This window comes from Sceloporus occidentalis, unplaced genomic scaffold (assembly GCF_023333645.1).
Source record: "Sceloporus occidentalis isolate IW3139 unplaced genomic scaffold, rSceOcc1.0.p SCAF_174, whole genome shotgun sequence".
Classification (NCBI taxonomy): Eukaryota; Metazoa; Chordata; class Lepidosauria; order Squamata; family Phrynosomatidae; genus Sceloporus; species Sceloporus occidentalis.
In genome coordinates, this window is record NW_028317154.1 from 130,429 (window position 1) to 144,449 (window position 14,021).

The 14,021-nt window shown below is 38.2% G+C and overlaps 1 protein-coding gene across 2 annotated transcripts in view; it reads right to left on the minus strand.

Annotated features, from left to right (window-relative positions):
* Positions 1-14,021, minus strand: part of LOC149279046 (noelin-2-like) — a 50,590-nt gene that overhangs the window by 11,640 nt on the left and 24,929 nt on the right. For both annotated transcript variants that reach the window (XM_089501415.1, XM_089501413.1), the window contains 2 exons: positions 11,354-11,506; positions 2,132-2,351 (listed from right to left, as the gene is read on the minus strand). In XM_089501415.1, coding sequence (XP_089357541.1) covers positions 2,132-2,351; positions 11,354-11,506 — 373 coding nt within the window. The remainder of the gene's footprint in view (positions 1-2,131; positions 2,352-11,353; positions 11,507-14,021) is intronic.

The window sequence follows — 14,021 nt, forward strand, 5'->3', positions numbered from 1 at the left end:
AAAGAAAAAAAAACACAAAAAAGAAGACACAAGAACAGGTAAGAGAAGAAGCAGATCTGCGGGAAAGGAGACACAAGAGTCGGTGTAGAGAATGTAGGACAACATCACTGAGAGAGTGTGAGAGAGCATGAATGAGAGGGTGAATGAGAAAGTGAGGGAGTGTGCGACAGAGCATGAATGAGAGCGTGAATGAGAGTGTGAAAAAGCAAGAGATTTAAGTTATTAATCATGATATAGCATAATGGATGCAGGCATGGTTGTGGGGACCGAGGCAGTGCAATGTCTTGGTTACATCTTCACCTCTGACCCTCTAGTTTTAGATTCTGGCCTCTTGTTCTTTCTCCTCCTTTGAAATAAACTTCCCTCCTGTGCGCTGCCAAATCCCTTTAAACATTTAAATATTTCGACCAAGACTCCCCTCTCTCCTCTTTCCTCTAAGCTATGCATATTGCACTCATACAGCTCATAACTGTTTCTTAACGCATTGTACGATGTAAGAAGAAGCCTATGTTTTTACACAAAAGAAAACGTTTTCAGTATTTCGTTCCTTAGTCTTTCAGCGCATTCTGACACATTTCTCTTCAAACCGAAGCTTAATGGCCATAGTTAGTCAGATCCCTGCTGTTTAAACCACTAGATGGGAGAGAGCATGAAAAATGCATTTGCTATGCTGGTTTTTCCTATTAAATAGTACAAGGATATGCTGGAGAACAAATTTACAAAAACCCTGCACTCGTTGCTATTGAAATGCTGAAGGCGGATGCTGGGAGTAAAAGTCTCCTGAATTAAAAAAAACAGAAATACAGTAAAGAAGTTATCATTCCCGGAATCCTATTCTTTGATTTTCTGCCTCCTATTTCGCTGGGGGTTCGTCGTAGCTGCTGCATTTCCAGCTATGTAGACTATACAAATATAATCTACTTTTAACATATTAATATTTGATGATTCTCCAAGTTTAAATTGCCTGCAGAAAAGGCTTGAAGAAGCATAAATTAAGTTTTTTTGTTTGAATTTTAGCTGTGAGCGTGGAAGTATATATATATATATATATATATATATATATATATATTGATCTTAATTTATAATAAAATCAAGATAATCTCTGATCATCAAAAAAAAATCTGAGCCACTCCATTTTTATTATAATAAAATACTACGGAATGGAGAGCTTGTAAGAGGAGAGGGGGAGCTGTCCCTCTGGGGTGCCCTGACTGGTTAAAGACTTTGTTGTTTTCCTTGCAATAACACAGGACAGCCACCAGGGTGTCTAGTATAACAGACAACGTTTATACGATGACTAGATCCTTTCTGTGATCCTTTTTCCTAAGCACCCCCTTTCCGTAAATGTGATTTGGAGAGGACACCCTGGTGCATAATAAGCATGTCCTTCCAAATGTATTTTAGACTGCTATATTACTGGGCCACATGGCTGGTCTCCCCTACCCAATGCTGAATGCTGACGGCTTCCGCCCTGGAACCATTATAATATTAAATGTTGCAACAAATGTGTTATTGGTGGACATAGTGTGTTGAAAAAATAAAAATAACATTTAATAAAAGTAATTATTTATAAATTAAATAATTGTAGCTTTGCTAGCAGTTACTATAAAGTTTAACATTAATCACAGTATATACTGGATCATTTGAAGGTTATTTTTCCACCTTTTTTAAAGGGAAGGATCTTCTAGTATACTCTTATAATGAAATCCGAATGTCAAATGGGTGATCCTGGTAAGGACGCGGAAAAATGAAATATAACTATAATGTAATAACTTTAAACCACACATATTTTACTTTGTCATATTAACCAAAACATAATATTTCAACCACATTTGGTGGCTACAAAGTATTGACGTAGCCCAGCAATGTGCTACTATTGGGCTATAATGTCCATGACTTTCAGCTATAAAAACATTGTCTAGCGTTGATTGGGCTCATGAAGGAGCAAATGGTGAAGGATATTGGCCATTGTGTTTGCCTTAAAGACTAAGTGACTCTACCCTGAACGCGTCAAAGAAAAAGAGACCCTTGGAGATAGATTGTCGCATCCATTGTTGGGAGACAGACAGTAAATGATCTGGAGAGCAGTCAATACATTATACTTTGTTAATGGCGTGGATAACAGACATACCTAATTTCTGCATACATGCATGTAACCTGGCCTCCAGGATCATCACACGCTGTTGAAGCTCCTCGTAGTCATACGCTCCCATTTCCTCTTGAATCAGTTGGAGGACATTGGAGAGGTTTCTCACCTCCTCTTTCAGCTGGACAATCATCTTGGTGTCTGATTTGTATTGGTCAAGAACGGGTATGAGAGGCATGAGCTGCTTCATTTTATCCTTTAACTCCTAAGGAGAAGACAAGGTTGGCTCATGAGTATACTGGAAGAGGCGAGCAGATAATGAGAATAAAGACACGGGTATATCACGCAAGACTCGGCACAAGGGTTTTATTATCTATCATCAAAGTAATGAAAAATACCCCTAGGAAGACAACTTGTCCCCTTTGTCTGTTTCTTATATTGTCAGTTGCTGACATTTTAATTTGTTAGACTGAAAACTTCAGCGGCAGAATCTTTTAAGATTTGCTTGACTGGACAAACATTAACTGTGGCCATTATGTATCTGAGGTCCGCCACTGCTTGGTGGTAGATAACAGATAACGGTGTGAATAAACATATCCTGCATATTATAAAAATAACTCTTGTACCTTAGCTTGATGCCAGCATGAAAATTATATATATAATAATATATATATATAATAATATATATAATGGTCCATCTCATCTGAACATATTTGAACCTAGTGCCTTTAGTAACCATGGTTTCCTAAGCCAATAGACTATATGATACAATGTATTCTACCCGATAACATTAAACTGACTGACGTTCCCTCGGTGTGATCACAAGTACCAGAATGGGTACATGCGCAACAGCTCAAGAAATATTGCCCTATGGTGTTTTAATGATTCATCGATTATGGATCAGCATTATATTTGGGCCAAACCATTCACAGATTGCAAGCTCAATGAGACAGTGATCCAGCGTCCTTCTCTATCTCATAAAGGTTATAAAGTTCTACCGGTTAACTGAAAAAAAAAGATGACTGTTGGTAAAAATGATACCTTTTTTGTCTAACTTAATTACAAGCTTTCAAGACCATCTAGGTTTCTTCTGAAGAAGAGAACAAGATAGTCTTGAAAGCTTGCAATTTATTATGTTATTTTGGAGAATAATTTTTCCTTCATATGATTTTTTCACTAGTTTCTTGTGTTTTCACGGTTTTCACGTGCTGTTCATGTTTCTAAGTCTAATGCCATCACGCACCAATGCATTCACGCGCTTTAAATACCCAAATAGTCCACGTAAGAACGAGTAGATTCTGCAAAGAGTGAAATCTATTCTGCTCGTTCCAGCTACAAATTTACACGGCTTGGTGGCACTAAAGGCACAACCTAAAGAGACAAGCTAATAAAGGGATTGTATATGACACTATTAGCCTAACTGCTGGTAATGTGCAGTGTTCTGGGTAATAAAAGGAAAATCCACATTTCCCTGTATTACAAAACCAACGGCTTGTGACTCTAATGTTATCAATGCAGATTATGCCAAAAGAGTCCGGCTGATGACAATGATCTCCCGGGTGTGAAGCTTGATTTATCGTATAAATCCATAATGGAGCCCCGTTCGATGCGTCAACCTTCATGCATTTCAGGTTGCCAGGGGGTTGTTAGACCCACGCTTGGCTACTTGCTCTTACTGCCCTAAAGGGTTAAACCTTTAGCCCCACAAACCAGATCCATTGCTTCCACTCTATCAGTGTATTCAATATGAACTCTGTATGTGAAAATGTCATATCCCCCCCCCATACATGTTTTTAACCATCTTCCGTGAAATCCATAGTCTGGGTAACATTCAATGTACGGTAGTATAAGACGTTTTGAGGAGGAAAAAATATTTGACTGCATCTTATATTCCGGATACAACCTTTTGCTTTTTTTAAGAATTTTCTACATTTTGTAGTCAGGTTGCACCTAGGGTATAAATATATCCCAAAAAGCCAACTGCGTTCACAGCGCTAAAGTAAGTAATGATTTTCAGCTTCAAACCGCTGATACTACTTGATCCAAAGCCATGAAGAGTACCTCCCCAGTGTCCCTCTTTAGGAGAGACAGTCCATCCAAATCCCCGTTTTGAAGAATGTTTGCTACGTATAAGTGCATCACGCTGTTCTACATCTTGAAAAAGATATATGACGTATATAAAGAGCATAAAATGTGTTTAGAACTTATATTGTGTATATATCATCCATCAGCATGAGTTACGTTGGATGTCCTGGGCAGGCCATCTAAGATCTGACCTCCACAGGACCCCCTTGACATGAACGGGACAAATAATTTACAGACCAGAGAAAAGAAGGAACTCCTAACGACCTGGCCCCAGGGGCCCCTCCACTTACTACTATCCTCTCTTTCTTCTTTCTGTCTTTCTTTTCCTCCATTATATAAATTGCTGGTTTGGGTTTATCAAATGAGGATGCCATGGAATAGATTGCTACATTTACTGTATACATTAAGATGTCTGCTCAGCATTTGCCGTATGTCACCCTGTGACCCCCGTATACGCGAGAACCAAGTAAAGATTAAATTTAAAATAAAGTATATAGAACACATTATATATACATTATATACTATATATATATATATATATATAATGTATTCTATATACTTTATTTTTAATTATTTAGAATACATTATTCTACTTCTAAACGTCTTGCACAATTACAATAATCAACTTATGTAGGCCGTATAAAGTCCCCGTAAAGCCCTGTCCCCTACCAGTACCTTTAACTACACCTCCCATGTAATTTCACATTAGACTTTCAAGTAAACCTAGAATAATATAATTTGAGGTCAGATAAGAACAATTCAGCTCATCTACTCTGCCCGTGTAATGTAAGGGGCCAGATTATCCATACTCCTCACTGGGTAAAGGAGAGATATGTTTCAGGGGCACCACGAAATACAAAGGGTTTTTTTTCAGAGGGTTAAGAGTCATTGTGGTCTTTGAGCCTTGATGGACCTAGAATGTAAGCTTGACATTTATATAGAAATTATATATTTAATGAATATCTCAAATAATTATTGTGGATCTGCCTTTTCTCAGGATACCCTTATCACCTAACGTAGGTATTCCAAACACGTGCTTGTTCCTATACAAGATTCCCTTCAACTGGGTAAAATAGTGAGTCTCATACAGAACAGATGCTTTTTGGGCTACAGTTACGAGGCTTCCCTAAAAAAGCTTTTTTATCACCCTGAGAGATTGTCTCCGACGGCGAGCTGGAGAACATCAGGCAGCACTCGCGTTGCTAAAATGTTACTACATGTGTAGCCTTTACTTTTTTAATGTTTCAATAAATATAATAAAATCGTTATTATTCTGTTTATTTTTTATGTAATAAACCAATTTTTTTATGGATTTAACTTAAAAAGGTTCCCAGAAACCAACGTCAACTTAATGTAAGTGCAGTGACGTTCATAGTCTGAAATGGGTTTACTAACTATGAAAACAATTCATTACCTTCAAAAGCATGAGCGCGTTCTAAATGATGCACTGAAAATGGTAGTTTCCTAAAAATATTTTAATAACGTAATATTTTTCTTTTTCTACATGTATTTGTTGCGTAGGACCATTGGTCTCGTAATATTTTCCAGCATTATTGGTAAGTATTTGGTGTGGCAAGAAGCGGTCATGGCCAAAATCTCAAAGGAAGACCATTGTTGATTGTAAGTGGTGCGGCTATTGCAAGGATTTATTTAGGTTTTATGTGACTTTGCAACATATTGATAGTTATTTATGCAGCTAAGTAGGGCACTTAGAAGAAAATATGTTCCATTTATCCAGTTTCACTTGCTCCTTTTTACATAAAAAAATAATGTGAGGTTTTAGGGATCTAGAACAAGGTGACCCATACCCAGCACACTTTCTGGCCCTTGTGGAAAGGGACCTTTGAGTGGTATGGCATATTAATTATAATACAATTGCTACTTTTATATAGAACAGTGTCAAAGTGTTATTTTAACGTCCATGTCCGCCTATTAACTACAAAATCCACCATTGGAAAAATTTGGTCTATGCGTTCCATCGTCAGCTCATAATAGCACATTAATGAGACCCCAGGCTTGTAACGGGATTTGCAGCGTTAAAAAAGTACTTGTCTTAAATAGGTTTAACAACATACACCAGTCTGCATGTTCAACTGAGAAGCCAAAAGGCCCTATTAAATAGGACGCATTAAAATGCATTAAGCAGGCAGCAATGATCTTAATGCAACCCATGACATTCATTTTCCATGCGTACTCCAATACGGAATATGGTTACTAATAATTAATCATTAAGATAATTACAAAACGGAGCAGCATGCATGCAGTTTTGGCTTTTATTTTTCTCCATCAAAAGTGTATGTAAGGCATTGCCAGCGTTAGAAGCACTTTTGATAGAACATGTACATTGAGTAGCCATCTTGGGGCCTCTAGACAGGGACACAAGGTATAGGGTTGGCATCATTGGCCAAAATGCCTGATTATACTTGATATAGGCAAGAACTAGCCCTGGGAAGACCATTGTGGGTTCTGGCTTTTGCTCAGATGATGATCCAACCTCATCTATGTATCTTGTCGACTTAGTCAGAGGTAAGCAAGTATCTACAGTAAGTGTGACATTTTCTCCAGAAGGCATCCTTCCACGGTTCCAGATCAGCTTCTCCCTTGTTTTTTTTTTTTTCTCAACCGGCCCACCAATAAAAGGACTATTAAAAAAATCCTAAATTTATCAGTTTTGCCATCTGCAAAAATATACCGTTTTGATAATATCCGCCCCATCCGGTGTCCTCATAAATTCTGCAATTATGAATTCTGCAATTATGGTACAAATATAACCCTTTTAAGGTGCTGTAATTATGTATGTCTGTTTGGGATTGCAGACTGCGACATCATCCACAGTTACATAGAAACCTATCCGACGCTAGAAGAAATCAATGCGTGGACCTTCTGCGTGGAGTTCTGGTTCTACTGTGGTGGATCTTGCCGTTAGAAGATCTGACATTATCGCTCTGTCCTTGGTAAACACAAAGGGGTTAAATGGAGCTGCATAATTTTACACTATTTTATTTATTTTTCTAGGTCTTTCTGACGCTTCCACACCACTTTTAAAATAGATGGGTGAAAAAGATTCAAATTTAAAACCCTACTTAATGGATTTCACCTGGTAAGCCCTGACACTTGTGTGCCAATCAAAATAATTGATCGGCCAATCAATTTGCCTGTCCACAGGCATCAAGTATTCTAAAAACATGGGCTGTTATTTTACTTTAGACGGAAGACGTGACCTGTATATTATAGAAGTAGAAAAACATAAAACATAAAAAAAGCTGTATACTGTTATTATCTGATGATCTGAAGCTTTTGGTAACTTAAGTGAAAACTTGAGGTTCTCAAGCTTGCCTGACAAATTGAGGTGTTCCCCAAGTTACTCCTTTAAGTGTCTAGTTGAGTTTCCCTGGCTGTCCCTGTGGCACCCATCTTTTTTTAAATATAAAAATGACTAAAATAAATAAAACAACACTGTGTATACCTTCAACAGCATGAAAGCCTATATATATGAGGTTCAGGGTATAAGAATCAGGAAAAAACAAAAGGAGACAAGCTTTTTCATAGCATGTCTTACTGAAAAGAAAATTGAAGAACGAGAAAATTATTATTGGAATTGTGGTTTCCTTAAAATTAGGGTTTTGTGATGACTTTACCGTTAATTCTAATCAAAAATGACATTAAATACAGTAGATAAGCAGCCCTAAGACCAAGTCTGATATCAGATATTGGGTTGGTTTTATCACCACTCTTGTAGACATTGGTGTGCCGGTGACCTGGTGCCTAACACTGGACAATCTGATGAACTTTTGGGGATGAGATATTCAGTTTTAGGCAGGATATGGGAAGGCAGAGTTTGTACGGTTTGTGAAGAGAATAAACAAGAGAAGTTTTTGATGGACCTGGGGAGAGTTCGGCGAGCCGGGCAGATCCAGTGAGAGGTGGCTGAAGATAATCAGAATTAACCCCTTAATGACAAAGCCCGTACATGTACAGGCTCAAAATGCATGACGCTATCCAAAGAGATCTCACAATTGCGTACATTTCATTAGAGGTTAGGGAATTTTTTTTCTATAGTAAACACTTCAGCCCACGGCAATCTTAATTTAGCAGTGCAGGGTTTTGTTCATATACATTGGTGTTAATCCTCCCTTAACCCGCTGAGGGTAATTAGAGTCATATTCTATACAATTACCCAACAGCACATTGTGATCGGATCTTCCCCCTACAGTCGCATCCTTCGCAATCTCAGGAAAAGTAACTTTTTTTTAACAGGAAGACGGAAATAAGAAAAACAATTAAACCGATGCCAAAATCAATAAGCAACAGGAGCCCTGAGAATAAGAGCACCGCATTTCAAATAGACCTAGAATCACCTCCGTCTGTTCGATATCCCAAGGTACGAGAACAAATCCTTGAATGGTACTGAACGAAAATATAACCGACGGTAAATTTGCTGGTGCGGTCCAGATGCTTTTACCGTTAACATAACAGATATTTTTTCCTTTTTAGGCTTTTTTAAGAGGAGACTTCCAATTTTTTTGGATCACCCTGAGAGAGCAGGAGATTGACAGCAATCAGTAGGACCCCTGTCTACGCCGATACTCTGAGCTGAAGAAGATCAGACAGCGAACGCATGGAGCGCCATAACGCTAAGAAGTTAAGATGGTGAATTCTAAGAGGAAGACCTCATAGTAACAGTTTCAAATAAGTAGAATAATAATCTACTTTTAAATAAATATTCTATTTATACTTATTGAAAAAACATATACTATAGTTACCCATTAGGTATTATATTATATATTACTTAATATATAACTAAGTCTTTTTGCTATGTCTTTTGGTGCAAATGTTGCCTATCTTCTGACAGTTCCATCTATTTTTTATAATTTTTGTATTTTGCTGGGAAAGTAATTTAGCGGTGATTCTTTCTCTTTAACAGTCTGGAACTATTTTAATCTTAAAAATTTAAAGGAGGGGATTTTTTTTGGAATCTCACATGACTTAATTAATTGTCCACCATGGAGGGCCATCTCAGCCCTACTTACTAGAGAACGTCTGCCTTCATAACGCATAGTGAAGTTGCTAATTGGAAATGAGTTCACAGTTCAGAGGATTAGCAGGGTTTTATACACTAAGGAGCTTGCAGTTTGGCTTCATTATGCATTAGACGACACAAATGAGCTTCTCCTGCAATAAAGGTTTGGTTGGACCCGTATAGTCACATCATCATGAAATGGCAACTTTCTTGCAAACTCACCTATAAAGTCACTTTTTGGAGAATAAATTTGTTTGTATGATTTCAGCTTCTAATGTTCCAATTAGCACCATGGACAGATGTGAGTACAGAGAAGCTAAACCCTTACATGAAATGTCCCACTTGGTTCAGATATATAAAGTATGTAAATATTTTGGAACTTTGATTGCTACATTTTGCAGAAGATCGATTATTCTAATAATTCCTGATTGGCTAAAATGCCATATGACTGTCTGCTGCTACTCCCGATGATTCCAGAGATCCAGCAGGTGTGAAGGAAGCATACTTAAGTATGCTTCCTGTTTTCAGTACAGGGAGCCAGGGGGAGGGGGAACTAACAAACATCTCATTTTCCAGTTCCTATAAGTAAAGTAAAAATGAACAGTATGTATTTACCATGAAACTAAATCTGGGGTGTACGTATCCCAAAAGTTTATGTGCGCAAAGCGTTCTTCACAATAATTTTTACAAGCAAGAGAATATTTAAAGCATTAGACAGTTCCAGAGGCACACATTTTATTAGCATTTTAATGTTCAAAGAAACTGTTCACTTCTCTAATCTTTTAGTGGATTCTGAGCAGTTTGTCAATGAGAAATAGCGCTTACCCAATGGCTTTCTGCTGACATCAGCAACCCAGGGTTCACACAGCTTGGTTACTCCGTGAACCCAATGGCTAAGGCGCCAGTCTAATTAAACGAGGGGGTTAGCTCCACTCCTGAATATTTTAAAAGGTTCAACTAACCAACGTTCTCGTGCATTAAGTAGAACAAGAATGTATTTCACTTGCGGTGAACAAATTCCAACATGCTTAGCCAACTCAAGTGCGCCATAACTGACTTAGCATGATGAGGTTTGTAAGCAGCTGGAATGTTCGCTTAACCCTCTCTATGTTTTTACTTGCACCCAGGCAGGCAGATTGCCTGCATCTCGAGGCTATCCATGTAAATGACCATGCAGTAAATATACAGCGAATTTATAAATACATCCACTTAAATGCACAAGTTAATATGTCCTATTTGTATCCTTTCTTTGTAGGCTCCCTGCTGCACATTAAGCATTCCAGATCCTGAGCCGCCAGCTGCTTCCTTACTCTAAATCATGAAATGGAGCCAGATACAGTCTTGCTGGAGCTGCACAAATTTAATAATCCTGAAAATTGATTAAGTATCTCAGCTGAGTGGGCGTAGGGACACTGCGAGGACAGTGCAAAGTTCTGCAGATCTGTTTTTCAAAAATAAAAAAGAACCCTGCTCAGAGACCGAAAAAGGAAATAAACAAAAATGCGGAGCTGATTTTCAGAAGGTCGATGCCAGGTTGACCATCCATTTCTTTTAGGGACAGTCTTGTAAGGGATTCCGTTGAAGGACTTTAAAGGGCATCATTCTCGGAAACTCCAGCAATCGAGAACCCTGACCCTTTGCCAAGCTAAGTGGTGACCCAAAACTGGCTAATCTAGTACCTTTTATCTTAGAAAATAGTGTAAAGCTGATGGTTGTGGAGTGTCTACATCAATGTCGCCTTTACTCACCATCAGCATTGTTGAGGTGACATGTCTTTGTGGATCCTGCCTGCTAGCAGGTACTGGGATCACGCTTACAAACGTGTAGAAGGGGCATTTTGCACAATCGCTCATGCATTTGCGAGGTGGAGAAAACAAAGGGAATATTCAGCTATCAAATGCATTAAAATGCATATGATGGCTGGAGTGTCCCTTTAATTATTGGGTATTAAATAAAAGAACCCTACTAGGAGGGCAAGGCAAATATTCCATGAAACACATCTTCATTATATTTCTTTACAACGTATATGATCTTTTAAATTCTGTTAACTACCATTGACACCGATGCAAACTACAAAGCCAGGTGTTCCTCCAAATGCACGGAGCAGTGTCAGTTTGCTAACAAATGTGCAATACTCTTTTGGGAAGGAAAACACTATTTACCTGAAAGCTTTTAGCGTTAATACTTCTCTGGCTGTCGGTGGCTCTCAGTTTAGTGTCGAGAACTTTCATTAAGGACTCTGTGTTCCGTACATACTGCAGATCTCTAAACGTCCGTAAATCCAGGACCTCCATGGATTGGGAAATATTCTGGACCTGTGACAAATAATAACTAGGTTATAATGAGAAAAAGCGTTCTCAATGGTAGACCACAGACTACGTTCATTTAAGAATATTTTTATGACATTCCAAATGCGTCATGATGGTCCTCTGACCTTTTTATAACATATTCTGTCCTTTTTTCCCCAAAGAAACTGTATTGCTTTTTATATTTCTGTTTGTTGCAATACAATTGTTAATTCCATTTTCCTTTGTCTTTTCTATTTTCTGAATGAATAATGTTCTTTTTTTTTTACTGTTATACTTTTTCAATGTAGGCAAAGCTTAAATTATCATAAAGTAGTCATAGATCAGAATACATCGAGTTATGAAGAAAGGTCCACGGCATTTTATTATGCACTGGCGATGTAATAAAAAATATATATATTGACTCTGCACAAACCCATCTCTGTCAAACAGAGACATTTGTACTTTATGGAAGAACCTGCTCTGCATGGAGTTACTGTAATTCTGTTTCTCATATCTGTCTATCAGAAAAATAAATGGAGAATCACTGTTTTAGTCCATAAAACAACTGTGCATCATGTTTCCAAAACCATCAAATCTATAGATAATCCAAGCGTCCGGGGCAGCTTTTGATCCTCATTTATGGTTGGGTATCTACTCAATGTCCCATCCTTATGGAAGGTGGCCATGCTTACAGAGAGGGAGGTAGAGGCTAATACAGCGAGAGGATTTAAACATGGATGGGACAGGCATGTGGCTCCAGTATCTAAGACAAAACTATGGACTGATTATGGTTTGAGTCTTTACATCAGGAAAAATGGGCAGACTAGACCGGCCAAATGGTTTTTATCTGACATCAAACTCTAGGTTTACACAATGCCTTCTCTACTCCAAATCTATCTTTGTTACGACGGACAAAACCCTAAAAACAGATGTCTGCCCGTGGTGGAAACAGACCTCCCAAGTGTACCTATTATAGCCATTCTTAGACCATTTTTGCCAGATATTTTAACATTGTGGCCAGGGTTGGCCAGAGACATATTGGCTGTAAGGTTATCTTATGTCCATGATTAGATTCATTACCTCCGCTTTCAATAGTCTCAGACTACTGCTTGAATTCTTCACATTCTTGTCATTTATACACAACACTTGTAAATATTGTCAGCTTTCTGCTTTGATTTAACAGAAATACTCCTACCCGACACATTTTAAGGTATGAAATACACTTTTACCATCTTGAGTGCTAATGATACACATTGCAGTATACGTCTCTCTGAATATCAACATCCATAACTCTGAAAGAACAAGGACACACGCTTTTATATTCCTTTTAGATTCCCATAAGTGATGGAGAGAGACAGCTTTTATCCCTACATACTGTATTTTCTTCACATTGCTCCCTTGTGTTGCCTGAGAGCCTTGAATAGAAGTGGAATGAAAAATGTTGCGTTGTTATTGCTTATTCAAAATAACCGAGTGTGTAATTGCTCCCGTCCATATAAATATTGCATGTATAAACGTCAGGTGACAGCCAGGATCTCCCGATTACATGTGTATCATATATCACACAACCTTGGTCTCTGTGACACTGCTCTCTCCTGGTCCACATCCTACCTTCTGGTCGCACCTTCAGCATCTCCCTCTCCAGTAACTGTTGGGGTAACCCAAGGCTCAGTTCTAGAACCCCTTATGTTCTTTCTTTGCCTCACTTGGCAAACTAATCTCATCCTTTGGCTTTTAATACCACCTGAATGCTGATGACACCCAGATCTACCTATCCTCTCCTGATCTCTCTCCCTGTCTCTTAGATCGTGTAACTGCTTTGCCTCTGTCTCTAACTAGATGTCTGCACGATTCCTAAAACTCAATCTCTCCACAACCAAACTCCTCATCCCCCCCCCCTCCAATGCGTACGTTCCCTCATGAGTTTCCCTCAATGTCAATGGTGCAATCAACTCCACGTCCCCTCACGCTCCATGCTTTGGTGCCATACTATCTTTAAATTAGACAGATTGATTCCCTCAACTACCATCTTGACTGTTAACTCAGCCGCTGTTAATTGCAAGTTGATGGGACGCGCAAAATTACGGACCCAAAACCTAGATCAACAGATGATGGGTTTTGATTTTGGTTCATTAAGAGCTGTTGAGATCTCCGTTGACGAGCATTAATGAAGAGACCTGACTGTCTTGGATACAACAAAGGACTATGATTAACACGTTTCATTGATTAATACATCTCTTATTATTAAAACCCTTTCAGTTTCAGAATGTGAATCTAACAAATCCCATTTTCTGACCTTATGAAAACAGCCACAAGGAGCTTAATATATATATATATATAAATATATATATATAATACAAATAAATATATTAAAATATCAATATAGTGCAAATTTCAGGAAAATGCCATTATTTCTCACCTCTTTCAGAAATCTATTTATATTGCAGCTTTTGAGACCAGAATTTAACCCCTTAATGACAAAGCCCGTACATGTACGGGCTCAAAATGCATTGTTTTTCAATGGGTTTAGGGACCGCCCATT